A 27121-nucleotide genomic window follows, 5' to 3' on the forward strand; every position below is an offset into this window, starting at 1 on the left:
GGCACAGGGAGGGCCTTTGGGTGCCTGGGGGGCACTTGGGGACCGGTGGAGGCCTTGGGGAGCCCGGTGGTCCTCTGGGGGCCGGGGAGGGCCTGTGGGGTCCGGGGGAGGGCCTGGGGGTCGGAGGGGCAGTTGGGGGCCGGTGGAGGGCCTTTGGGGACCCCGTTGGTCTTTTGGGAACTCGATGGGCCTTTGGGGGGCCCGGGGATGGCCGTTGAGGGTCTGGGGTGGGCCTTTGGGGGCGGCGGTGGCCCTTTGGGAGCTTGGGGGCCTCTTGAGGACCGGGGGCTTCCTTCGGGTTGGGGTAGGAGGATTGAGACCCTTTGGGGTTGGGTTGATAGATCCCGCGACAACACTGTCTCAAATGAAACCTTGTGTATGCTAACGAGCACACTCAAGACCTCCTCTCTAGAATCTCTTCAAAAATCTTCTCTTTTAAAATGTCTCTATCTGTTTACGCCGGAAATAGTTCCATGCACTTCCTGTCTAAAACGGTTTCGCCTTCCAATAATCCCTAAACGCGAAATTCAGCGTGTTCCTTATGTTATTGGCATCTCTGTGCCAACTGTACATTTCAGAAATTAATATGGAAACCTTCTCGCGCGCTAAAACAATTCATCGCTAAGATGTTTCCTGCTAGTTGTTTCCGCGGCCTTTGGTTATTAATATCCTTTGGAGTCTCGACCAGTAGAATTGTTCCCGAGGCAAAGACATTAATGATATGGATCTATTCCTGGAGAAATGTTTCTAGGCGGAAATTTTTAAAGTCTGACAGATGATGTCATTGATTGATTGATCTGTCAAGAAGGGGAAAATTAATTTGTTGTTTCTAAGGGGAATTATTGATTCACGATAGGTGAATTGAGGTCGACAGCACAGGTGATACTATTTCTGGACACAATGACATTCACGAACGATTACGCAATCAATTTCTCTGAAATTCACTTTCCCCTCGAGTCCTAGATCAATAACATTGTTTCCGTTAGAACTCAATATGCATGTGCAACCTTCGCCCCGGAGCTATTATGCATAAAAAAATCAAATAAATCGACCTTGGAAAAGGAGGTCATTGACCCCATTACGTAATCATTCTCCCTAGGGAGGCTATGCCCATATATGGTGTGCTGTCAGTATTCTATGCCCATATTTGGTGTGCTGTCACGAGTAGCACCCCCTCCTCTACTAATATCTAACAGAAATTGGTTTCCCTTCCTGGATCGGTTATGATTTGCTTATCTTCAGTGAGAAAACGACGATATATGTGTGTTTTTATTAAATGTTTGATAAATAGAGGTGGTTAGCGGTTAGGTTTTAGGTATTTAGGATGCCTTCTGCGGCCTGCTTTCCACAATTCTTTGTCGTAGTTTCCATAATGTTGTTTCTAAAGTATTATATTTTCATCATGTTTTGGTATATTTCATTAAGATTAACCTAAATTCACTTATTTAGTGCGTTCCGTTTAACAGAAAAGTACCGTTAATCCTTACGTAAGCGTTTTTCTATATTTTTATGCTGCTTGAGTGCCAAACTATTCACTCCTCTCTATAAACCAACAATTTGTCCTTCTATCTTGTATATCTTTCTTTATCTTCTGTCTATGAAATTATCAAAGCTTTTCATGCCCATGATACACTCGAATCTCATGTTTGCTGTAATAGCTGTAACCTAGTAAAGAGAAACCCCAGCCTAATCCAAAAGCTTAAACATACGTTAAAAAAAAAATCCTGTCTTGTAAGAAAAATTGCTGATCCAAGAATTGTAACTATTATTTAGATTAATCTTAATGGTGAAAGTTTATTGCGGAAACAAATTTATGGGAATTTTCAGAAAGAGCTGGAAACGTTGATAAGTCTCCTTATTTTCTGTTTTATTCCTCCAGCATTAATAAGGCTCTAGAACATCTTACAGAGCTTTTAACGTCGTTTGAAAGCTAATACTCACATTTACGGACTTTTTTTTTATAATTTCGTCATGACAAAATCGTCATGAAATGCCCGAGGGAACCAAAATATGATTTTAAGGTCATTTCTGGATTGGAAGGCTTGAAACCAAATATAGTCTACCACTGAAATCTCTATGATCAAAAACCTTAAACTGGTGTTTAAAATCCCCCTCTTGAATACTCCCATTCCCAGTTCCATTTGCAAGCAAAAAAAGGTTTTGGAAAAACTGCCAATTATAAAAATGAATTGATTAAAACACAAAGCTGATTCATTGCTGATACATGCTATTTACCTCACGAATATATTTCAAATTCTTTTTACTATTATGTATTCCTAGATTAGAGACTGTATTCTATTAAAATTTAGGCCCGGCCAGGAAAAATCTATTTCTAATTTTTGAGCCAAGGCCCAAGTTTAATCAAGGAGGCACACTTGTGCCTCTATAAAGAGGCGACCCACCACAATGTTAAGCGATTTCCGGTCCTAGCGGTCGCAGAGAGACAGCGGTAATTGCATTTTGTAGCCCAAGCTCAAACTAAGAAACGTGCACAATTTCTTCCCCCTCCGACTTTATCTTCATGGGTAAAAGTGGGCCGGAAGTTTCGACCCTCCGACCACAGCCCCCCTTTAACATTGTCCGATTGGGTTGAAATTTAGAAGTTAAGCTTTCCTAGGGCCTGGGAGCTTATGCTCGAAATTTCAGCTCAATCCCATCACTCCTTCCCTGTTTTCCAAAAACCAAATATAGCCACTTAAAGTTCAAAAAAAAATTTTCTTCTTAGCCACGCCTACAGGCCACAGTTGGCAACTGATCTGGGTGAATGAGGACTCATTCGAAGCAGAATTCGGCCTGTTAGGGCCTTTTGATATTTTCAGACCGAAAAAATTATCCCCCGAATTTACATTTACGAAAAACCTCGTTTTCCTATAAGAACCCGCTATAAGCGGGCTCTTATCGTTTTCCTATAAGAGCCCGCGAAAACGCGGGCTCGTTTTCCTATAAGAGCTCGCAAGCTGTCAAATCAGCTAACAGTTAGTCAAGCAATAATAAGTAATAAACTGTACAAAAACGTGCAGAAATTATTTGAAAAAAACTACGTTTTCTAAAGAGTTAAAGAGGCTGAGTTACAAGGTCGAACCTTAAAACGTACAGGGATTAGGAGGCACAGTTGGGGGGCTGCCGCCCCCCAAACCCACCGCTTTCGCAGCCTTTAAAAAAAAAAGTGTTTTAAACTGAAAGTAAGGAGCGACATTAAATCTTAAAACGAACAGAAATTATTCCGTATATGAAATATGAGGGGCTGTGCCCTCCTCAACGCCTCGCTCTTTAAGCTAAAGTTTGACTTTCTCACAACTCTTTTTTTTAAACAATAAAAACTTTAGCGCAAAGAGTGAGGCATTGAGGAGGGCACAGTCCCCTTCATATACGGAATAATTTCTGTTCGTTTTAAGTTTTAATGTCACTCTTTACTTTCAGTTTAAAACCCTTTTTTTTATTTAAAGGCTGTGAAAGCGGGGGGTTTGGGGGCGGCAGCCCCACTGTGCCCCTAATCCCTGTACGTTTTAAGGTTCGACCTTGTAACTCAGCCTCTTTAACTCTTTAGAAAACGTAGTTTTTTTCAAATAATTATGAAGAGTGACGTTCAAAGGGAGATGCATGAGAATATGGAAATCTCAGCAGACATGCGGTCTTTGATATAACTGATTATCTGTTTTTCAGTTTCTTTGCTGCTTCTTGGATATTAATGGTGAAGGTGGATCAATGGTGATAAATATTTAGGGGAAGATAGGGTCTTATTCAACGTCAGGGGGCTCCTCTGGAGGTAATCTATTCAGTATGTGTTTGAAATGATATGCTCGTGCTTCATTGACTACAATCTGTTCATTACCAGCTTCTCTGATGATCTAACTGTAACTGGCCTGTCTCTATTTATCGGTCAATTTCCTACGATTTCGTTTGTGATTCTTTACATGGCTCTGGAGTCTCCTCTTTTTCTTGCTTGCATTGCTTTACGCTCTAGAAAGTTTCGTTTATGATTTCAAGTACGTTTCTTGGCAGCTCATGTTTCTTCCGACGAAGAGGTTATATAAGAATAACATTATACGCTTTGATTTTTTTTTCATGTTTTTATTCACCATCGAGTTTCTTAAACTATTTTACTAAATAACCTCGTTTTCTCTGTCTTTTCAGATGCACCACCCCATTCAAATGAAACCGGCAGACAGTGAAAATAGGAACGGTGAGCTATTTATCTTATCAGAAATAGGCTAGTTCTAATGCTAATAACAACTCGATGCAGCGCCATGCCGCGTGAGGCCAACACAGCTGCTCACGCTCCTCGTTCATCTCAATATATCCATCCCCTCTTTACACCCTCCCAAGAAGTTTCAATTTCATTTAAATCCTTTCTTACCACCTCATCCCACCCTATTCGGGGACGATCTCCTTTTCGTTTGACTCTAGATGGACGGCCGAAAAAGATAATCTTTGGCTGTCTGTCGTCCTTTGTCCGGGAAAACTTGCTCTAGCCATCTCATCCTGTCTCTCATTATAGCTCCATCAGAAAGCAGGATATAACATCATTTTTTATACGGCTTACTGTTTTAAATACGATTTGTCAAACGAATGCTCAAACGATCCGTAGACTATTCCTCTGGAAAGCATCTAACAAATCCTCCGCCTTCCGCAGCACCATGCTTGACCACTGTCATCGTTGTAGCTTCCCAAATTCTAATCTTGGCTCACGGGCTTATCTTCCTATTCTTCCACACTTTTTTTCAGTTGTGAAAAAACACTGGGCCTTGGCTATTCTACTTAATGATACTACGCAGCTAAGTGAAGCTATCCACTTGATCAGTTTTCTTGTTACCCAACATCACCTTTCCGTCTCCATTTATTCGCCTTCACATTTCGCCTTGTCTAAGAGTCTTAGTCTTCTTAACATTAATTTCCATGTCTATTCTTGCCTCTAGATTGCCATGTTCATTTTAACTTCCTTTGCCATGTTCCGTAGGACAAAGTCCATCAAATGACTATTTTAAATGAGAATAGAACGCAACCTTGATTAACTCCTGATTCAATATGAAACTAGTTACTAACCTCATTTACTACCTTAACCGCAGCCATGTTTTTCTCATACATAGCCCTAATCACTTTAATTTATTTATCTGGTATATCATACACGGATAGTATCTTCACTAAAACTCTTCTATCACCTGAATCAAATGCTTATTAATAATATATTAAACTGAGAACTAAAGGAGTCTGATGCCTCGGATACTTCTCAACTGTTAATCTAAGGGAGAAAATTTGATCGACGCATCATCTTCCCTTCCTAAAACCACTTTGCTCTTCTCTTATAATTTTATCTACAGCATTCCTAAGTCTGAAAAATATCATCATTCTAATTGATTTGCTGGTACTTGGGCATTATATGGGCCTTTCTAAAAAGTCAGGTTCGGTTAATGCTAATGAAATAAAATAGAATGGATATATAATAGTTTATAAACAAATTTGGGATATATATTTGCACATTAGGGGGGTGGGGGGGGGGTAAAGTATAACATATATTAAATATGTAACCTAACCTAACCTAGGTACCTTTCCCCCCTAGACCCCAAAAACAACAGTTTAAATATCGGATACACAATGAAAACCACGCTATGCATTCCATTACTCTATAGATGTGTCTTGAATTAACCCGTCAAAAACTGGTTTTTCGTGACTGGTTTCCTTGTAAAGGCCCATATGGTGCCCAAGTACCGATTTGCTTTCTACAAAACTAGGCTAATGCCTATATGATTGCCACAACTAGACCCCGGCGCCGCGCCGATGTGGGAAGACCGGCGGCGGCGGGGCCAAAAACAGCGCGCCGCGCCGCGGGTACGATGTCGGCGGCGTGCCGCCGGCGCGATCAATGTTGACCGCAAACATTAATGTTTTCATCAGTCTTTCTCAAATCACAGCTTAAATTTACAACAGATTCGAGTCTAATCATGAGTTCAAAAATTCACAAGTCGCTGGCTGGAAACTAGTCTTCTTTGTTATTCATCAAAAGAAGTAGAAATCTGGTAGAAACAAAATGGCTGTGGTGTTTCAGAACCCTTGCATAATACGAGTAGTTGAAGTATCTATTAGCTATGTATTCTCAACATAAATAATTATCAAAATAAGTAGTTTTTTTCATCCAGCGTAACTGCATACAAAACTTTAAATACCTTATCACAAAATTCGTCAGTTATCTGGGTACAAACTTCGAATATAAGTTTGAACTTAGAAGCTTAATTTTTTCATAATGCCCTTTGCCAATATCTGCTTTGTCACCTTTAAAACAGTTGAAATGGGTGACTTTGATACTAATCTTTTTTTTTCTGTTTTAGATTCCTAAAAAGCCTTCATTGTATTGAAAACGGGTTTTAATAACGATTAAAAAAAAAATACACCAGGCATAACTCACGAAAATCTTGTAATTTTTAATTTATCATAGGGGCTGGACAAAGATGTTGTACGGAGTATTTTTGCTTGGCTTCTTCCTTCTTTAATTTAAATTTGCTGATTCATATTTCAAAACATTATCCAACTGTCGAAATATACCATACATAAAACTATATTTACCATACACAAAAGAACATACAATTGCAAGCAGAAATATATGTAAAACACATCAACCTGTCCTACCAATTTTTTCCACAATCATTTTGAATAGGATAACTTAAAATTTCACCTTAAAAAATAATCAAGCATCAGTTCCCAATGACGAAATGTGGATGACCCACCTCAGTACCGGAAGGAAAATGGAAGTTAATTTCCAATCAATGTATCAGTCTCAACCAATTAGCTTGGTCGAACTTGAATGAATTTATATAATGGACGATATCAGACAATTGAACAGCTTTTCGAAGTGCATGAATAGCAGTTCAACGTAATCTTGCATGATTCGAATATGTTTCTCAATTATAATTAAAATAAAATGAAAACATTATGACGTTAAAAACTTTTAACGAAGACAGTGAACGTTTAGAAATTTTCCTTAGGGGTATTCTCATTGAATTTCCTATCTTTTAAGATTGTGGCAACGCGTGACTGGTAAGCTGGTATACTAATGAAAGTCCAAATATTAGTAAGTGTAAAAAAAGGTATATTTCAAAATAGTGAAGAGGGACAAAAAATCTAGGGGTCAACTGGTCGAAAAAAATTCCTTCAGTCAAACTTGGAAGTCTATTCTAACTGCGGGATGTGGCTATATTTGTCAAGAATAAAAATCAACTTATTCACTTTGTGTGGACTGAGGCTGCTTTCAATAAGAAAATTCAAGATATTATTATTTGAATATAATAATTCCCTACCCCCCCCCTCTGGAAACCACAGTTATAGTATACCGTATATTATTTAAATTAAAAAAAAAAAAACTTTTTGGCATCCCTGCTTTCAATAAAAAAAAAAATCAAAGTACTATCGCTTAAATATAATAACTCCCTATGCCCCCCACCTCTGGGTACCGTCTTGACAGGATACCATCTCTACTTTAAATGAAAAAAATAGCTTTTTGGCATCCCTGCTTTCAATAATAAAAAAAAATCAAGGTACTATCACTTAAATATAATAACTCCCTATGCCCCCCCCATGGATACCATCTTGATAGTATACTGTCTCTGCTTTAAATAAAAAAAAAATAAACTTTTTGGCATCCTTGCTTTCAATAAAAAAATCAAGATATTATCATTTAAATATAATACTTCCCTAGCCCCCCCTGGATACCAAGCACCTTGATAGGGTCCCTTCTCTTCTTTAAATTAAAAAGATAATTAACTTTTTACTTTTTGGCATCCCTGCTTTAAAAATAAATAAATTTGACATGCTATCATTTAAGTATAATATCTCCCTACCGCCCCCCTCTGGATACCATGTTGATAGAATACCGTCTCCACTTTAATTAAAAAAAAAATTTTTTGCCATCCCTGCTTTCAGTAAAAAAAAAAAAAATCAAGGTACTATCACTTAAATGTAATAACTCCCTATGCCCCCCCCCTCTGGATACCATCATCTTGATAGGATACCGTCTCTGCTTTAAGTAAAAAAAAAATAATTAACTTATTTGCATCCCTACTTTCAAAAAAAAATTCGAGGTATTATCATTTAAATATGATAGCTTCCAACCTCCCCCCCTCTGGATACCACCTTGATAGGATGCCGTCTCTGCTTTAAATTAAAAAAGAAATTGCATCCCTGCTTTCATTAAAAAAAATTCGAGATATTATCATTTAAATTTAATACCTCCCCACCTCCCCCCTCAGGATACCAACTTGATAGGATACCGTCTCAGCTTTAAATTAAAAAAATAATTTAATTAATTATTAACTAGGTCACTATATGGTTCAAACAAACACGCGAAATAACGTTAAACAGCTTAGTGCTCCTTGAAAAAAAAAATTGAGGGTATGAGTAAAGGGGTACAAAGACAACAACAAAAAAGGCGAAATTATTCAGATATACCTCAAACTATTGGAAAACTGAGTCATAGATTCGCCGTGGCAAGTAGAATGCATCTATGGAATACCACTGATGCTATAGGAAAACATTTCTACCGCTGCTATAGGAATTACCATGCTAGTTGCTTAATGCCCTAGGGCCATACTATTTGCTTAATGCTCTACACCTTTTCAAAGAGAGTGAGTATCCTCTCACATGGCCTTCCATTTCTACAAGACGTATAGGAATTCCCATACTATTTGCTTAATGCTCTACACCTTTTCAAAGAGAGTGAGTATCCTCTCACATGGCCTTCCATTTCTACAAGACGTATAGGAATTCCCATACTATTTGCTTAATGCTCTACACCTTTTCAAAGAGAGTGAGTACCCCCTCACACGGCCCTATACTTTGGGTAGATTATGAATCATTTCAAGCAAAGTGATCAAAAACGTGTTGAAACTGTACTAGAGATTGTATAGTGCATGCGGAAAAACACTAGTTTAAAAATTTAGGACTTTTTTCTTAGTAGAAAGACGGAGTTAAAGAACGATTTACTCCTCTCTCTCTTTCTCTATTCAACTTAAAGTATTGTTGTTAGTAGGTCTGTTTCTTTATAGTAAGGAGAGTGTCAACACACATGAGAAAATTTTCTATGTGTTTTCACTCAGCATGTAAACACAGAGCTACTGGTCATCATGTGAGAATTGTACAATGATTGATGAGTATGATGAAAAGAGCAAATTATGCAACCCGTGTAAATTGTCTAGAGGATATGCGGTACAAATTAAAGGTTGTAAGTTCTGCTTTGAAGGGGTGTGTGACTTTCATTCAAGGGGACATATACGTTCTAAGAGCTAGTATGATAATTGTAATCAATGGGAGAATAAATATCCTGGTTTCATTGGAAAGAATCCTAAACGTGATTATAGTTTATTGCTAAGAGATTGGTATCGTCGTGGTTTTAGATTGCTCTAAAAGGAGGAACCTGGTCAATGACTCAAATGTTATAACAACAAAAAAATTTGGCTTCTACGTCATCGTTATGAAGACAATGGCTACTATGAATGCAATCCCAGATATTTTTATTTTGCCGTGACAGAATTTGATTTAACACATGAGGACACTGTTTGTGAAATTGCTTCAAAGAGCCAAATGGAAACATTGTACAAAATGAATAAGAATAGTATCATTGACTATACAAAGAGATATGATAAGAGTGAAGTTACACTCTATTGTAGAAAATGCGACCCTGACATTGCAGCACATCAGGATAAGTATACCGTGAATTCAGATAATCTACCTACATTAGCTATTCTCGACGAAGACCTAGTAGAAGGTGAAATCTAACAAGTTGAAAAGTTTTTTTTGTCATGTATACACTTTCTTCATTTATTAATAAAAAATTTCACATACATTTTTAGAACATTTTATTCGTAGGGCACTAAAATCAATATTAAACACGCTTGAAAGTATATTTCCAACTAGAAAGTCGTTCAATCGAAGTAAGTCAACGCAAATGTTGAGAAACTGTTTGTAGGTATAGCCACGACATCTGAACATGAAAAAGAGTAGAGCATGAAACCCACATGTCTTAGTCGTTAAATGCTGTACACTTCTTTGATGTTGAATAATAGTTTTCCAACTGCTCTCAATAAAGTTGCTGATGTGTGAAGTATATTATTTATATGATGGACCAAGAACATAAAAACTTCAATATTCTTTGCTGTTTGAAATATGCAAAGCCAATCAGCAGTCTTTAAGGTCAATGGACTGCTATTAACAATGAGTAAGGTATTGTTTACACTTGGAATTTTTTCAATGAAGTCGGATGGTATGCAATAGGACTTGTACTGGGACATATATGGACCCATATTAAATACGTTGATTATTTGGGTTGTGTTCATGGTGCTAGGTCTAGTAGAGCACTCCCGTCGGGTGTGATTTCCCAATAGGTTTCAAATTGACTCAATGATATTAGCGTTATACTCTCAGTCAAAGCATCGGCAAAAGCACTCTAAGCGTAAATTCCCTGTTCGTACTATGCTCATTTTCTGGGTCCCCGACAGGTCCAAAACAATTACGCCATGGTTTTTGTGAAAACATTGAGTCTGTTATTCCATTTTCAAATAGTTGGGAGTCATGATCTAGGGAATGTATGGTCAACTCATACAGAGTTCTATAGGATTTTTTGTCAAATTATAGAGTGTACAGTGAAATACCATTCACTTTGCACACAAGGCTAGATAAACCGCGAAAATTAAAATAATGGGGCTATGCAGCCCAGGATCTAATGGCGCTACCACTCTTCACAAAGGTTAAAGTCCGTTTTGATGGGATTTCTCCCTTGATAAATGATGAATCGGTATAGCTACGAGAGCCGGTTGTACTGTGACATTGATTGGTGATTGTTCAGAGGACAAGAAGTTCAATGCTATCGCCATTGGCTCTTAGCCCTTTCACTGCCAATGCAACCGGGCTGATAACCTTTTGTTTTTGGACGTGAAGAACTGACGTTGTGATAATGACATTTGCTTTGGGTGCTGCAGGAAGTGTTTTTCTCAAAATGAAATTCGATGGGGCCAGTTGCAACTTTATGTCAATCTTGACATTGGGGGGTAACCATTGAGATATATTGAATATCTCATGATTTAATTTTCCAACCAGATGATACTCCTGGGTCACTGTAGTAGTCAACTCGCCGTCAGTATCAACATCTGATCGATATTCATAACCCAATGACTGTCCTCTCAACTCCTTATAAGCCTTTGTTGTCATCATCATAAATTGTATGTAGCTTGCATAGTTGGATTAATGATTGCTAGTGCTCACCAATGTTCCATTAATAAATACATTAATTTGTTTGAACAGGTTGTGTAGAATACAGTTTTCATAGGACAGACTATCCGTAGCAGTTGGAGTTGTATTATCTGACTTTTTCTTCACCGCAACTTTTAGATAAATACATTTTTATGACAAATCAATGGAATAGTCTTCATTGGAAAATATTTGAAAGTGTATATTTTCCGAGAGGGGTTGCTGTGGATGAAATTGTTCATAGTAGCCATACTTGACACTGACATCAACATTTTCAGCATTGAACAGACTCAATGAGGAACTGATTGATGGACGTGATTCCTTGTGAGGGAGATAAGTCATCTTAAGAGAAGAAATCCTTCTTTGATCTAACAATCTTTTTCTTTTTCTTCTTCTTATTGGTCTTCCTTGTTTTATTTCTCAAAGTCCTTGTTGACGTCCTTCGCTTCACGCCTGGGTAGAGACTGATGAGTGAATGATGCGCACGCATCCTTTTCAATCCCTCCCCATTTTTCCGAGATTTTAATTGTTCACCAACGGTTCTTGCTGAAAATCTAATATTTTCGTTAACACTCTCGTTGAAATTCTTGCCCGACCCCCAGTCCTGTAGTGTTGAGGCAGCAAAATTTGATGCAGCAGGTGAAAGATATTTTCTGGCAAGGGGTAGTGCAGAACGAAATAGCCTAGCAAACCGGCTACCAAGACCATAACCAGACATTGTAGTACGCCCCTTGTAGTAGTCCAATCCATTGCCTATTTGACGTGGACTCAGAGCACCAACATAGCAATCGATATCAGGACAGCAAATGGAATTCTTCTATTGTTCATTTTAGGGGATGGTGGTGACGTCGACGATGGGTCGAAAATAACATGTAATCACTGCTAAGCCTTTTGATATTGCGAGAGGGTCACCCAATTCAGGTCTTAGTATTAACTGACAGAGTTTCAAATACGAAGTGTTTACATGAACATACTGAAGATGCTTTATATTATAGTGATGAACAAGTTTATGGGTTGTTTTTCGTTCAAGAACACGTAGGAGGGGGACATTTGAATTACCAACTCTCGATGTTTCCAAAAAAGATGCGTAGAGAAATATGCAAGAGTCCGAGGCGAAACCAGGTGGATAGTCAGCAAAAATAACTTTATCCATCCCGTAAACAGTGCCAGCGTTTTTCCCATTGATCATATTCTGTTTAAAGCCAAGAATGTCTCTCAGATTATCATTGAGAATAATCATTTCAGTGTCAACAGGTGAGGTAATGTAAATCCTATCGTGTTCCATTGAATAATTAAAATGGAATGGAACACTTCTACGATATGAAATTTTTGTATTGCTTGTACGACACAAATCTGTCATATTATCATATTCAATATATTTCAATTTGACATGTGGATATTCGCTAGATTTAAGTGCTTCAACCCATTCATACTCGACAAAGAGTGACCAGTCGAATGGTATAACTTTTATGTCATATTCACGATCTTTTCCCAGAATGTCAAAGGTATTTTTGAGAATACAGTCAACAAGAGCCACTTCATACTTTCCGTCATCGAATTTGATGGCGGGGGAGAGTTTCGTCCAAAAATCACTTGTTTTATTAAAGTCATTGTAGAGAGGATCGGAAACGTTGGACATAAATGTTACATAGAAATCATTGGGCATTGTCAATATCTTCAGAACCGATCCAAGATTCAAAGTCAGAGTTATATCCTAGCCACCGAACAAGTAACTGTTTCGTGCCACTCCGGGTACGAGTCTTAAATATTTTTCAAATTTCATAGATTTCACTTTTATTTTCAACCTTTTGTAGTTCATAGTCATAAAAGACGCCGAGAATTTCTTCATCTTTTTTTTCGTGTAAACAATAAGTAATGGGTTTAGTTTATATGATTTTTGCCATTTTAAAAATTTCTGTGGACCACCAGTAATTCCCCTTTTCAAAAACATTACTTGTTCTACTAATTCGAACAGTATCACCAACATTAAATTTGTTCTTCTTGACAATCGTTTCATCGGAATATTGTTTAAGATAGGTGTCAATTGTATCATGATCAGAATGATAAACTTCCATTGGGGTTGAATTGGACAATGATCGATGAGGTCGTTGATTATAAACCAATATGGTTTTATCTAAATTCTGCACAGAAACCGGTGTATTTTTCAATGTACAATATCTTAAAATTAAAACTCAAATAGTTCTTATCACTTGTTTGGCCCCTGTAGCCTCTACAGGACAATGAATATGATAGAACAGTTTTTTGTATTTAGCTAGTATTTTTTCAAAATGGGTATTGACAAATTCACAACCGCGATCTCTTGGAATTTTTTTTATACGAATCCTGTTCGAGAATACTTTCAACGGCCTGAGCAACTTCAACACCTCTCTTCGACCGCAATGGAATGGCATATGCATAACGACTGAAAACACTGATTGCAAGTAGAATGTACTTGTACGGCGTATTGTGACGTCTTTGAATCTCATCTAGAGTTAAGAGATCAGTTTGTATCATTTACAATGGGGAAAAAGGTTCATTTTTTCGATATTAATTTGCACGAAGTCTACGATTTCTATTCTCAGTTTAACTTGATTTATTATTTAGATAGTCAGTTAAATTTTCAGTATGAGCACCATTAACTTTGGATGGAGTGTTTAGGGACCTTACATTCCTCACTTCACCAATATTTTCATAAACACGTTTCAGAACTTCAACCATTTTGAATTTAAACGTGTAGTGTAACGTCCGCTACCCTCTTGTATACTGGTGGTTGGTGGTGGTGGTGACGTTGATTTGATACGTCTTCGCTTTTGTCTAGCTATCAGTGATGTGCTGCTCCTCCTTATTGTCAAGTTTCCACTGGGTGTGCTAGTATTTTCCAAAATTGATTAAAGATCTTCTTCTTCTTCTTCATGTTATATTTTAATGGTGTTGACGACGATGGTGTATGTTCATTGAATTTTTTTAGAATTTGCCTATTGCTAATAAGGCTTTTGGGGAAGTTTAATGTATTTAGAAAGTTGTATAGATGAGAGTCAAATGATAATAGTCCTTTACGATTTGTAACCATATCATAGATTTAATCAAGTAGATTATAGCTCTTGCCTTGAATTATAATCCCTTTCCCACTCCTATCAACTTGAATATGATCCTGACCACTTTCCATGAGATATGTTAGGAGTCGTTTAAGTTTATAATGATATTATTGGGGCATTATATTTACACTTCTCGACAAAAATGAATACAAATACTCCTTCTTTAATTGTGTTCCAGCAGCAGCAGAATACTGAGGAGATGGTTCTTTTTTGTGATCAATACCACTGGTCTTCGCACGATAGGGCTTATGTTTGTCCACTCGGCGAAGTGCATCTTGAAGTAAAATCCTCAATCATCCTCAATATTCTCGTTGTCAATGAATTTACTCAGATTGTCCTCAAAGTGCTCCACGGGTGAGAGAGTGAGTTCTATTGGAGTCAATTTATAGGGTTTTGCCATCTAGAGAAAACTGTTTACAAGTCCTGCAATTATCGGTAGAAAAGTGAAAAAGCTACCGCCTGCCTGAAGAAGACGTTTTCTTTTAAAATTTTGTCCTTTTTTTAGAGGCCAATGTACTTACAATGGATCGATGTTGCTTTGCCTGCTATTTAACTACTTCTGGCAGTTGAACATTACCCTCGGTCAAATTTGAACAAAGTTCAGATAGTAGATTAATGAAATCATTGTCAACATCATGTTTGAGTATGGCTTTCCTAAGTGGGGGTTTTGAAGTACTTAGAACTGAAAATGAATGTCTATTTTCATGTAGTTTCTTCAGTGTCATGATAGGAACTAATAGGTCTTTTTACTGTTCACGGGGAGATATACTGTAATTTCATTGTCAAAAATAAATGTGGCTACGCTCAGATCCTCTGCTGTATTTAGTGATTAAGATCTAATAGGATATATCCGTAGGATTTATTAGTTGTCTGATTGTACGCCGAGAGCAGAAATTTGGGGATGCCGGGGTATGTTTGTTTATTGAGAGTTATTAGCGAGCTCCACAGGATGGCTGGCCCCCAGCCCCCCATTGCACTTTCTGGCTGAAGGGCCAAGAAACAGAGATCAGCACCGCCGGTTTGGACCTTAAGGATCTAGTGCCGTCATACTTACTTTTTACTTATTAGCGAGCTAGAATCACGAACAACTCTGTAGATGATATAGTAGGTGCAGCTCAATGCAAGTGTTCGTATACATTTGCTCCGATGAAAGAGATTGTGTAGAACCAGAGTAATGGAAATCTGTTCATGATGAGAGCGAACGGTGAACAATTGCAGCATTTCCTGGGACCATTGTTCAATAGATAGTCAGCCAAGAGTTTGGTTCAATAATGTTGAATACATCAAGTCCCTGTATGAGTTGTATCTGCACCAATCCCGCTATACCAATTGCTTTTATTTTATCGTATGATTCCTGCTAAATACTCAAACTATAGTAGGAAAATTTTTTTCGGCTTTTCCACAAACATTTTATCGCAATTTTTAATTATTTTAGTTAAGAGTGTTGTTTTGCCTGACATTGATGGCCCACACAGAAACGATCTGAATGGTGTTTTAAATTGATACATGTTCCCTTCAACAGTTCACCTACAACTAACTGTAGACTATAGTTGTCTAATGACTAAATAATTTCCCTACTAGTCCGTTCAAGAATAATGAGAAGAAGAAGAAGAACAATAAAGAATCATATTTCTTGTATTATAAAAAAACAGCACTTTACAAATAATACATTACAGAAAAATACACTTAAGATTTTTTTTTAATATATTTATAATAAAAAAAACATTTATTTTAAAAATGCACTAGAAAAAGCACTTTAATAAATATACTTTATTTATTTATAAAAAAAACAACATTTAATGAAAAAATCACACTTAGAATAATATCACTTTTTTACATTATTTTTAATTTGAATGCAACATGTATATTTAAAAAAAAGTCTGCTCTAAGAAAAAAAGAGATACCTTTGGTAGTGGCGGCGCCCCCGCTGGAGGCCGGCCGCCCCGTGGGCCTTGAGCCCCCCCCCCAAGGTTTTGGGAAATTTATTGGACTTTACTCAAACCGAGACTTTCCCCATGGCTAACACATTCGGCTCGGTCGGAAGTTAAATAGTGCCCCAGGGAGAGGGTAGTCACACCGTCTTGACAAACATAGACCTTGTCGGAAATGGTACTCATGGCAATTTTTTCTATATTTACAGTGAAGTTCCTGTAGTTCAGTGAACGAATTGCCAACAATTTTGCTCGTGGAATTGTATTTTTATATTAGCGAGCTAGAATCACGAACAACTCTGTAGATGATATAGTAGGTGCAGCTCAATGCAAGTATTCGCATACATTTGCTCTGATGAAAGAGATTGTGTAGAACCAGAGTAATGGAAATCTGTTCATGATGAGAGCGAACGGTGAACAATTGCAGCATTTCCTGGGACAATTGTTCAATAGATTCAGCTAGATCGTCAATAATCAGCCAAGAGTTTGGTTCAATATTGTTGAATACATCAAGTCCCTGTATAAATTGTATATGCACCAATCCCGCTATGCCAATTGCTTTTATTTTATCGTATGACTCCTGCTAAATACTAAAACAATAGTAGATCTTTTTCGGCTTTTCTCAAAACATTTTATTACAATAATTTCTTATCATAGATAGAAGTGTCGTTTTGCCTGACATTGAAGAGCAATACAGATACAATCTGAATATCTTGCTTTGATATATATCCCTATAGATAGTTTACCTACTACGAATTCTAGACTCTAGATGTATAACAACTTAATACTTTTCATATTAGTACTACAATTCCGTTAAAGAATACTGAGGAGGAGAAGAACAATAAAGAATCATATTTCTTGTATTATAAAAAAAACAGCACTTTACAAATAATACATTACAGAAAAATACACTTAAGATTTTTTTAAATTTATTTATAATAAAAAACATTTATTTAAAAAATGCACTAGAAAAAGCACTTTAATAAATCTACCTTATTTATTTAAAAAAAAAACATTTAATGAAAAAATTACACTTAGAATAATATCACTTTTTTACATTATTTTTAATTTGAATGCAACATGTATATTTACAAAAAAAAATCTGCTCTAAGTAAAAAAAAAGAGATACCTTTGGTAGTGGCGGCGCCCCCCGCTGGAGGCCGGCCGCCCCGCGGGCCGCAAGCCCCCCCCCCCTCCCAAGGTTTTGGGAAATTTATTGGACTTTACTCAAACCGAGACTTTCCCCATGGCTAACACATTCGGCTCGGTCGGAAGTTAAATAGTGCCCCAGGGAGAGGGTAGTCACACCGTCTTGACAAACATAGACCTATTCAGAAATGGTACTCATGGCAATTTTTTCTATATTTACAGTGAAGTTCCTGTAGTTCAGTGAACGAATTGCCAACAATTTTGCTCGTGGAATTGTATTTTCAACAATACAATTCCTATAGATGTCCATGTCGAAATTCTTATCCACATAGCGCGTGGGTACTCCTTTGCAATGTTTTTTGATTTCCTCGTCGTGTGTCTGTATAAAGTACACCGTCGGACTTACAAACATACCAGGGGAAATTATATCGCTGCCCGATTCCGATTTTAAAAATAAAAGCTGATTTGGCGCCAGATGTTTCACTAGGTCCGCGTAAAGCCCACTCCCATTGGTGTAGTCCATACGTGAGCTGATAATTTCACCGTGCGCCAAATCATCAAATAGGTTTGGAGTTTTTACTTTTAGCAGTAGAGAATATGTGTCCCCGTAGCAGACCTCTACTTTCCCCTTCTCCGGCCACTGTGCCCTAGCTACATTGTAGTAGAATTCCAACTTGAGCCTCTTAGAGATCTCCAAGATGGCACTGCCTGTAGTAATATTTTTATTCAGGACAATACTTCTTTTTTTCTTTTCAATAGTACCATGTCCGGGTCAATGATTGTAAAGGAAGTGTAGTTTGGATCGCCAATAATTCGAGCATATTGTTCGGGATCGGTCACGACGTCACAACAAATCCTATTGCGAACCCTTTCGCACACTTTACAAGAAGTTGAATTTAAAATGAGCTTATAGATTTCTTTTTCGACTTGTGTCCTTGCTTCATAACATTTCTTGACAAAGGTTTCAAAAAACGTTTTCAAACAGGGCTTTTGTCTCAAATGGGGGGCTCTATTAACCTTTGTAACATTGAAACTGTTGTTGCACATCCATTTTAAAGCCACATGATGTACAACAATATATTTCTTCGGCAGAAGGTCAGCAGTAAGTTTTGTTTTGAAGGTGACCAATGCAATCCGTCCACCCCGACCATACGTCTGTTGCTGGGGCTCAAAGGGGCCCTAGACAAAGGTCTATTAGTAAATGGGAAAATTGAGTCCTTTACTAAATAATGAAGAACCAATGGTATCTCCCGGTTAATTTTAAAAAGAAATTCAAACGGCCGATTGGCCTAAGCACCGTCAATGTTGATGAGACTGGAAGCTTGACGATTATTTTGCTATTTATAGTCATCGCAGGGTAGCGAATAATCGGACATGGCCGAGGGGTAGAGGGAATTCATATCAAGGAAAACTGCATCTTATTTTTTCCACGTCTTCTGTCCAGTTGGATCAGTTTCCAAGATACGATCCCCGTGAAAAACGTATCCACCCCTTATTGACCTCTTGATGTACAGGTGCTGATCGATGTCGGTGATCAGCCCGATTTTTTTCCCGCTAATTTTTAGGATGAGGTCCATTACCAGATGAGATGAAAAATAATATCCTAAATCAAGGTTAAATTCCCCATATATTTTGTCCGTATTTTTACACATAATGTCTAACAAAGTTAACACACCACTCAACAAATACAGCTTGCAGTAATCAAACCCGTACAAGTAGTGTAAGTTTTTGTGTGTTTATAAGTTTTTGTGTGTGTATAAGTTTTTGTGTGTGTGTGTGTAAGTTTTTGTGTGTGTGTGTAAGTTTTTGTGTGTGTGTAAGTTTTTGTGCGTGTGTAAGTTTTTGTGTGTGTATAAGTTTTTTTGTTTTTGCTAGGTTTTGTGTGTGTGTTAGTTTTTGTGTGTGTGTAAGTTTTTGTGTGTGTGTGTAAGTTTTTGTGTGTGTGTGTGTAAGTTTTTGTGAGTGTCTGTAAGTGTTTGTGTGTTTGTAAGTTTTTTTGTGTGTGTGTAAGTTTTTGTGTGTGTGTAAGTTTTTGTGTGTGTGTAATTTTTTATATGTCTGTGAGTTTTTGTGTGTGTGTAAGTTTTTTTGTTTGTATGTCATTTTTTGTGTTTTTTTATGTTTTTGTGTGTTTTTTAGTTTTTGTGTTTGTGTAAGTTTGTTTGTTTGTGTAAGTTTTTTTGTGTTTAAGTTTTTGTGTGTATGTAAGTTTTTTTTGTGTGTGTAAGTTTTTGTGTGTGTAAGTTTTGTGTGCGTGTAAGTTTTTGTGTGTGTAAGTTTTGTGTGCGTGTAAGTTTTTGTGTGTGTGTGTAAGTTTTTGTGTGTGTGTGTAAGTTTTTGTGTGTGTGTAAGTTTGTGTCTGTGTGTAAGTTTTTTTTGTGTGTGTAAGTTTTTGTGTGTGTGTGTAAGTTTTTGTGTGAGTGTAAGTTTTTGTGTGTTTGTAAGTTTTTGTGTGTAAGTTTTTGTGTGTGCAATTTTTTTTGTGTGTGTAAGTTTTTGTATGTGTGTAAGTTTTGTGTGTTTGTGTGTAAGTTTTTGTGTGTGTGTAAGTTTTTGTGTGTGTGTAATTTTTTGTGCTTGTGTAATTTTGTTTGTGTGTGTTAGTTCTTGTGTTTGTTTGATTGTTTTTGTGTGTCAGTTTTTGTGTGTGTGTAAGTTTTTTTGTGTGTGTAATTTTGTTTGTGTGTGTAAGTTTTTGTGTGTGTGTTAGTTTATTTGCGTTTGTTAGTTTTTGTATGTGTGTGTTAATTTTTGTGTGTGTTAGTTTTTGTGTGTGTGTAAGTTTTTATGTGTTTGTTAGTTTTTTTTTTGTGTGTGTGTGTGTAAGTTTTTGTGTGTGTGTAAGTTTGTGTGTGTGTGTAAGTTTTTTTTGTGTGTGTAAGTTTTTGTGTGTGGGTATAAGTTTCTGTGTGTTTATAAATTTTTGTGTGTGTAAGTTTTTGTGTGCGTGTAATTTTTTGTGTGTATGTAAGTTTTTGTGTGTGTATGAGTTTTTTTTTGCGTTTATTATTTTGGGCGAGTAAGTTTTGTGTGTGTGTATTAGTTTTTGTGTGTGTGTGTAAGTTTTTGTGTTTGTGTTAGTTTTTGTGTGTGTGTAAGTTTGTGTGTGTGTAATTTTGCGTGTGTTTGTTATTTTTTGTGTGGGTGTATGTTTTTGTGTGTATGTTTGTGCGTGTTTGTTTTTTTTGGTGTTTGTTTTAGTTTTTGTGTTTGTGTTAGTTTTTTTTTATGTGTTAGTTTTTGTGTGTGTGTAAGTTTCTGTGTGTGTGTGTAAGTTTTTGTGTGTGTATAAGTTTCTGTGTGTGTGTTTAAGTTTTTGTGTGTGTGTGTGTGTGTAAGTATTTGTGTGTGTGTGTGTGTAAGTTTTTGTGTGTGTGTAAGTTTTTGTGTGTGTGTATAAGTTTTTGTGTGTGTGTGTGTGTAAGTTTTTGTGTGTGTGTAAGTTTTTGTGTCTGTGTGTGTTAGTTTTTTTGTGTGTGTTAGTTTTTGTGTGTGTGTGTAAGTTTTTTTGTGTGTGTAAGTTTTTTTGTGCGTTTAAGTTTTTTTTGTGTTTGTGTGTAAGTTTTGTGTGTGTGTGTGTGTAATTTTGTGTGTGTGTTTAATTTTTTGTGAGTGTGTAAGTTTTTGTGTGTGTGTAATTTTTTGTGTGTGTGTATGTTTTTGTGTGTGTGTTAGTTTTTGTGTGTGCGTAAGTTTTGTGTTTTTTTAAGTTTTTTGAGTGTGTAAGTTTTTGTGTGTAAGTTTTTGTGTGTTTGTAAGTTTTTGTGTGTGTGTACGTTTTTGTGTGTGTGTAATTTTTGTGTGTGTGTAAGTTTTTGTGTGTGTGTTAGTTTTTGTGTTTGTGTAAGTTTTTGTGTGTGTGTGATTTTTTTTTTGTGTGTGTAAGATTTTTTGTGTGTGTTTAAGTTTTTGTGTGTGAGTTTTTGTGTGTGTGTGTGTGTAAGTTTTTGTTTTTGTGTAAGTTGTTGTGTGTGTGTATGTTTTTTTGTGTGTGTAAGTTTTTCTTGTGTTTGTATGAGTTTGTGTGTGTGTGTAAGTTTTGTGTGTGTATAAGTTTTGTGTGTGTGTAAGTTTTTTGTGTGTAAGTTTTTGTGTGTGTGTAAGTTTTTGTGTGTGTGTGTAAGTATTTGTGTGTGTCTAAGTTTTTGTGTGTGTGTGTAAGTGTGTTTTTTTTTGATTTTTTGTGTGTGTGTAAGTTTGTGTGTGTGTGTGTGTGTAAGTTTGTGTGTGTGTGTAAGTTTTTGTTTGTGTGTAAGTTTTTGTGTGTGCCCATTTTGAAGTTGGAAAATATTAAATGTGAATTTGATATGTTTTAAGTGTATTTCAGGACATTCTAAGAGATGTAAAAAAAAAGTTGAAAAAAAAGTTAAAAAAAATAAAAATAAAAAAAAAGTTAAAAAAAAAATGATCACTACAAACATTATTTTTTTAATTGTAAAAGTTGCGATACACATATCTATATTATTCCCATTTTGAAGTTGGAAAATATTAAATATGAATTTTTTATGTTTTAAGTGTGTTTCATGACATTCTAAGAGATGTAAAAAAAAGTTATAAAAAAAACTGTCAAACAAAAAAAAAAAAAAAAAAATGTTGGGGGGGGGAGGGAGGGGGTTGAGGGATAGGGGTAGGACTTGGGGCCCAAGCATCAGAAGAAATTGTCTGTCCAGTATGCATCTCAAATCATCGTGGTATGCATATTCTCACGATGATGCCATAAAAATGCCCCGAAACAGGTCACTTTTAACACCTATCAAAAATCCAATTGATAAATCGAATGTGCTTGAACTTGTTCCAGTTCAATGGAATGAACTTGTTACGATATTGTGACGCTTAACATCAGTTGGGCAATGTCCCAGAAACAATACATTGGATGTATTTCTAAAATCATAATATGTTCAATGGCTTGTTGGTTCAGTCGATTAACGTGTCGTTCTTTTACCTTAGGAAGTCAGATGTCTCACGTTCGATTCCTACATCAAACACAAATTTCATAAAAAGCAATGGGAAGATACTTAGAATGTATAAAAATTGTATCATTGGAAAAGAAAAATATCATCATTATAGTACAATAAAATGACATCAATAAAAAAAAAACTAATAAAATTAAAAATCCATATATTCATGCAATAAAACATCCATACAAAAAAAAATTACTGTGTACAATTAAAGAGAGGAGACAGGTAGGAAATTACTATAGTATAAAGGAAACGAATCACTACCATGAAAACATCACGCACTTTGAACAGAGATCAGCACGAATTTTCACGGTATTTGAATCCGGTCATTGTACTGTTTGCTTGTATTGGTGGGTGTACTGTGCGCTTGAAAGCATTATAGATATATGGTGGGACTGTGCGCTACTTATCATTATAGCTATATGATGGGACACTCTGCTCGGAACTGTTATAGCTATTATAGGGAGACACTCTGCTCGGAGATATTAAAGCTATATGGGGAGACACTCTGCTCGGAGATATTAAAGCTATATGGGGAGACACTCTGCTCGGAGATGTTAAAGCTATATGGGGAGACACTCTGCTCGGAGATATTAAAGCTATATGGGTAGACACTCTGCTACCTTATATTATAGCTGTATGGGGAGACACTCTGCTACCTTATATTATTCCTATATGGGGGGACACTCTGCTACCTTATATTATAGCTATACTACTCATGAAGTGCTTAAGCCGGCTTAGAACCGGACATAAAGAAGTCCTTGGGACCTCCGGTTGAATAGGGGTTTTTGCAATCTTGTGCTCTTGGTCACAACATGGTTTTCTGCTTTGTGCATTTCTGTGCCCTCACTGGCTTTTGCACATTTGGCGATGCTCTTCTACGATTTAATTTATTCTTTATATAATTAGTTTTTTTCGGTTTACCTACCCCCTCTCCAAGTGTGAGCGATCGAGAATAAATTCCTCCATACGTGTCTGATGTTATTGTAGTTTTAATAGATAGTTCATATCATCACATGTACACAAATTGATACAACAAAATATTTTTATGTTGCAAATATAATTTAAAAAGGGGGAAATGCGATTAGTCTTCACCTGTTTGACTCCAGATTACTTGTACATTCTGGTTACTTGTATTCATCAATATTCTCATTTTTTGCTAAATTTTATTGTACATCATCAAATAGCCGTTCATTATATAACGAAGTGATTACAACGTAATTCTTTACTCGGAGAGGTTAAATTGGCGTTAAGTGCCTATTGTCCCTTTACAATTTATTGCTGTATTTCTTCGTATTTCCTATACATTTCTTTTGATCGCAATTTCAAGGTTCAATATGTTTTACTTGGAAACGGTGCAGCGCAGTCTATCCCCTCGCGGTCTGTACGCAACATTCATCAAAATAGTGTTGAATCTTGTACATGGCAGACATTTCCCTTGTCGTATTTTAAAATTACCTGTTTCAGAAATTAAGTATATCTCATCGCTGAATTTGCACCTCAAATCCTATTAGCACTCCATTTTCTGATGTTAAAGTAACCAATATTTAAGTTGTAACTCTTTTATTTGTATTTCCTTTTGGAGCTCTTGAAAAAGTTTTCTAAAGAAAAAGATTTTAAATCCAACATGCAACTTTTGTAACGAAAATAATCTTGCTTAGAATAGTGATACAACATGATGTATAGGCTTTCCTGAGCAAATGGAATTGGTCATTAAAAGTTTCGAGGAAACTTTGCCTCAAACTTCCGTGTGGCAATTAGGGTTTTCAGTTTTGTCCTTTAATAGATACGAGAAAGTAATTCATTTTCCGCGTCATCCTTATGTTTGAAACAACAATCACTGACCCGAGGATTTTATTTCTAACTATTTTATCATCTCTTGTTCACTTAATATATCTAGAAAGAGGCGAAATTCATAAAATTTGTATATTTTAAAAAAAAATGGGCAAAACACCCCCAAAAAAATAAGTTACCTTAAAAATTACACCATCAAATTCAGCGTTCCAAAGAATCCCACTGCAAAAGTTTCAAACCCACATATATAAAAAGCGAAATTCTGCTTTTTTTTCTGAGACGAATGATCACGGGTTCATGTTTATTTGTTTTCCCCGGGGTTATTGTACTGAACCAATGATCCCTGAACATTGGCGGGGTCGAGAATAGGCAATAGAACAGGGGCGAGAAATTCTTTTAGATATTTCTGAACATGCTTCTAAAAAGAGTAGGATAGTCAGGACAATTCAAAACAAGGTCACCGAAAAGTAACGATGCCATATGAATGATATCAAACAGTTCGTGGTACCGAACTGTAAGTAAGGAGCGATCCAGCTCAAAAGTAATCGAAACTCTAAAAAACGGAATTTTGATACCAATAGACACATTAAAAGAATCATATTTTTATGCTGATTTCAAATATATAACTTCCACCCAGTTTAGTCTTATCAATCAAAACTTACGCAACTGAGAAAATTTGCCTTATTTTTTAAAAAAGGGGAAAACACCCCCTAAAAGTCTAAGAACTTTGATGGAAATCACACCATCAGATTCAGGGTGTTAGAGAACCTTACTATAGAAGTTTCAAGCTCCTATCTTCAAAAATGTTTACGTGGGAGGATCTTTCCATGAAGGAAGTCTTCATGTAGAAGGGACATTGCTATGAAGGTGGCGTCGGATTTTCCAGCATTATTTAAGAAAACGATAATAAATTAAATAATAAAAAAAAAAAAATTTCAACTGAAAGTAAGGAGCAACATCAAAACTTAAAACGAACAGAAATTATTACGTATATGATTGGGTTTGCCCCCTAGTCATTACCTCGCATATTACGCTAAAGTTTTTTTTTGTACTTTCATCAGAGCTATTCATTCTAATTAACGGTCTTTGTGATTAAGGGGTCATTCTTAAAGAATTGGAACAAAATTTGAACTTTAGTTTAAAAAGCGAGGTTTTGACTAGGGGGAGAACCCCCTAATATACGAATTTAGAAGTTCGTTACGTAAGTTAATTCATAAGTTACATCAGGTCAAAATTTCGAGAAAGCCACTCAGCCAAAAAAAAAAAATTGATATGCATAGTTCGTTTTAATCATTCATGCACGGTGAGCCAAAATCAAAGCTGCATTAATTCAAAAACGTTCAAAATTTTAATAAAAAAGTTTTTTTTACTGAAAATAAGGTAATGTAATGAAATTAAATGAAATGAAAGTAATGTCGACAGTAAAACTTAAAACGAACAGAAATTATTCCGTATATCAAAGGGGCTGTCCCCCCTCAACGCCTTGCTCTTAACGCTAAAGTTTGACTCTGTCTCAAAACTGTATTTTTTAAGACAATAAAAACTTTAGCGTAAAGAGCGAGGTCTTGAGGAGAGAACAGCTCCTTTCATATACGGAATAATTTCTGTTCGTTTATATTTGTATTTATATATATATTTGTTACGGTGAATGTCCACAAATTGGTTAATGCCGACATTCACCGGTGAATGCCTTTTAATACCTTGTTTTCTCCTTGGATTTAGTCATCGTTGCCAGTCATTTTTTTTAATTTAATGCAGGGTTTGATGATGAGAGGTTAGGCTAGATTGGATTAGGTTTGGTTTGACGAGTTTAGGTTGGGTTAGCTTAGCTTAAGCTAGGTTTTTAACCTATTTCTGATATTTAGAACCAAATTTAACCTCAGAGAAAAAGGAATTTCGAACATTCATCGGTGAATGTCGTCGACATTAACTAGATTTCGGACATTTACCGTAATATAAAAATGTATATATATATATATATATATATATATATATATATATATATATATATATATATATATATATATATATATATATATATATATATATATATATATATATATATATATATATAGATGTTTATAATTGTGGGAATAACCAATGTTTATTGTTCTCATTATAGAAAGGAAACTATTTGTCGGTATGTTGTCTAAGAAATACAGTGAAAATGACGTTCGGCAGATGTTTAGCTCCTTCGGTGCAATTGAAGAATGCACTGTTTTACGGGACACAAGTGGAGTCAGTAAAGGTTAGTACCTCTAAATAACCAAAACATGCTCTTAACTTTTAAAACTTCGGTAAATCTGTCACATTTACAAGGTACAATGGACACTCATTTTTTCGTGTTTTTTTTATGTGTAACTTCTTCTAAATAAATTGCCATTTTTAATGTCTTGATGGTGACGTCGCCCATGATTTGGCCTTCCTTTATGAGAGCCAAATGTGCCACCCTATGCGGAAAAAAAAACTTAAACAACTTTAGCCGCTAGAAATTTATCTCATGGCTAATATCAGTATTTATTTTTTCATCTACTAATGTTCAATTTATTGACGGAGATAAGAATTTAACGCTAGCGGGCCTAGTGAAAACTTCTTGAAAAGTTTTGCCTTTTGAAGCTTTTTTTTGAAAGTACAGAAAGTATAAATTCTTGTGACTGATATAAACCGATAACCGTTCTTATTTGTAAATCTTATTTGTCCACTGAAACTAGAATAATTCCTGAAAATTTTAAATAAAATAGTTTTATTTAACTGCATTGAAGATAAGACCGCATCCAGGGACGAGAGGGTGAGTGGGTTGAACATACTTGTCCAATCGACATTGTCGGTTATGACGTCAACCTAAAAATCTTGTTCGACCTGTTGTGATTCTGATGGGGTTTTGCCAATACGCAAAGCTTAGACAGTTTGAATAAAACCAGTCGCCCGTTTGCCTACAAGTACAAGTCCAATGGATATGATACCC

General features: G+C 36.2%; 1 protein-coding gene across 10 annotated transcripts in view; it reads left to right on the forward strand.

Moving 5' to 3' along the window:
- Positions 1 to 27121, forward strand: part of LOC148955263 (CUGBP Elav-like family member 1) — a 291118-nt gene that overhangs the window by 165338 nt on the left and 98659 nt on the right. For all 10 annotated transcript variants that reach the window (XR_016142940.1, XR_016142941.1, XR_016142939.1 and 7 more), the window contains 2 exons: positions 4135 to 4183; positions 26279 to 26404. Coding sequence is in view for 7 of the 10 variants with exons in the window: in XM_089101246.1 (XP_088957372.1) it covers positions 4135 to 4183; positions 26279 to 26404 (175 nt within the window). In the remaining 3 variants the exon portion in view is untranslated. The remainder of the gene's footprint in view (positions 1 to 4134; positions 4184 to 26278; positions 26405 to 27121) is intronic.

This window comes from Artemia sp. Qi Xiang Cuo, chromosome 2 (genome assembly GCF_049724085.1).
Source record: "Artemia sp. Qi Xiang Cuo chromosome 2, ASM4972408v1, whole genome shotgun sequence".
Lineage (NCBI taxonomy): Eukaryota > Metazoa > Arthropoda > Branchiopoda > Anostraca > Artemiidae > Artemia > Artemia sp. Qi Xiang Cuo.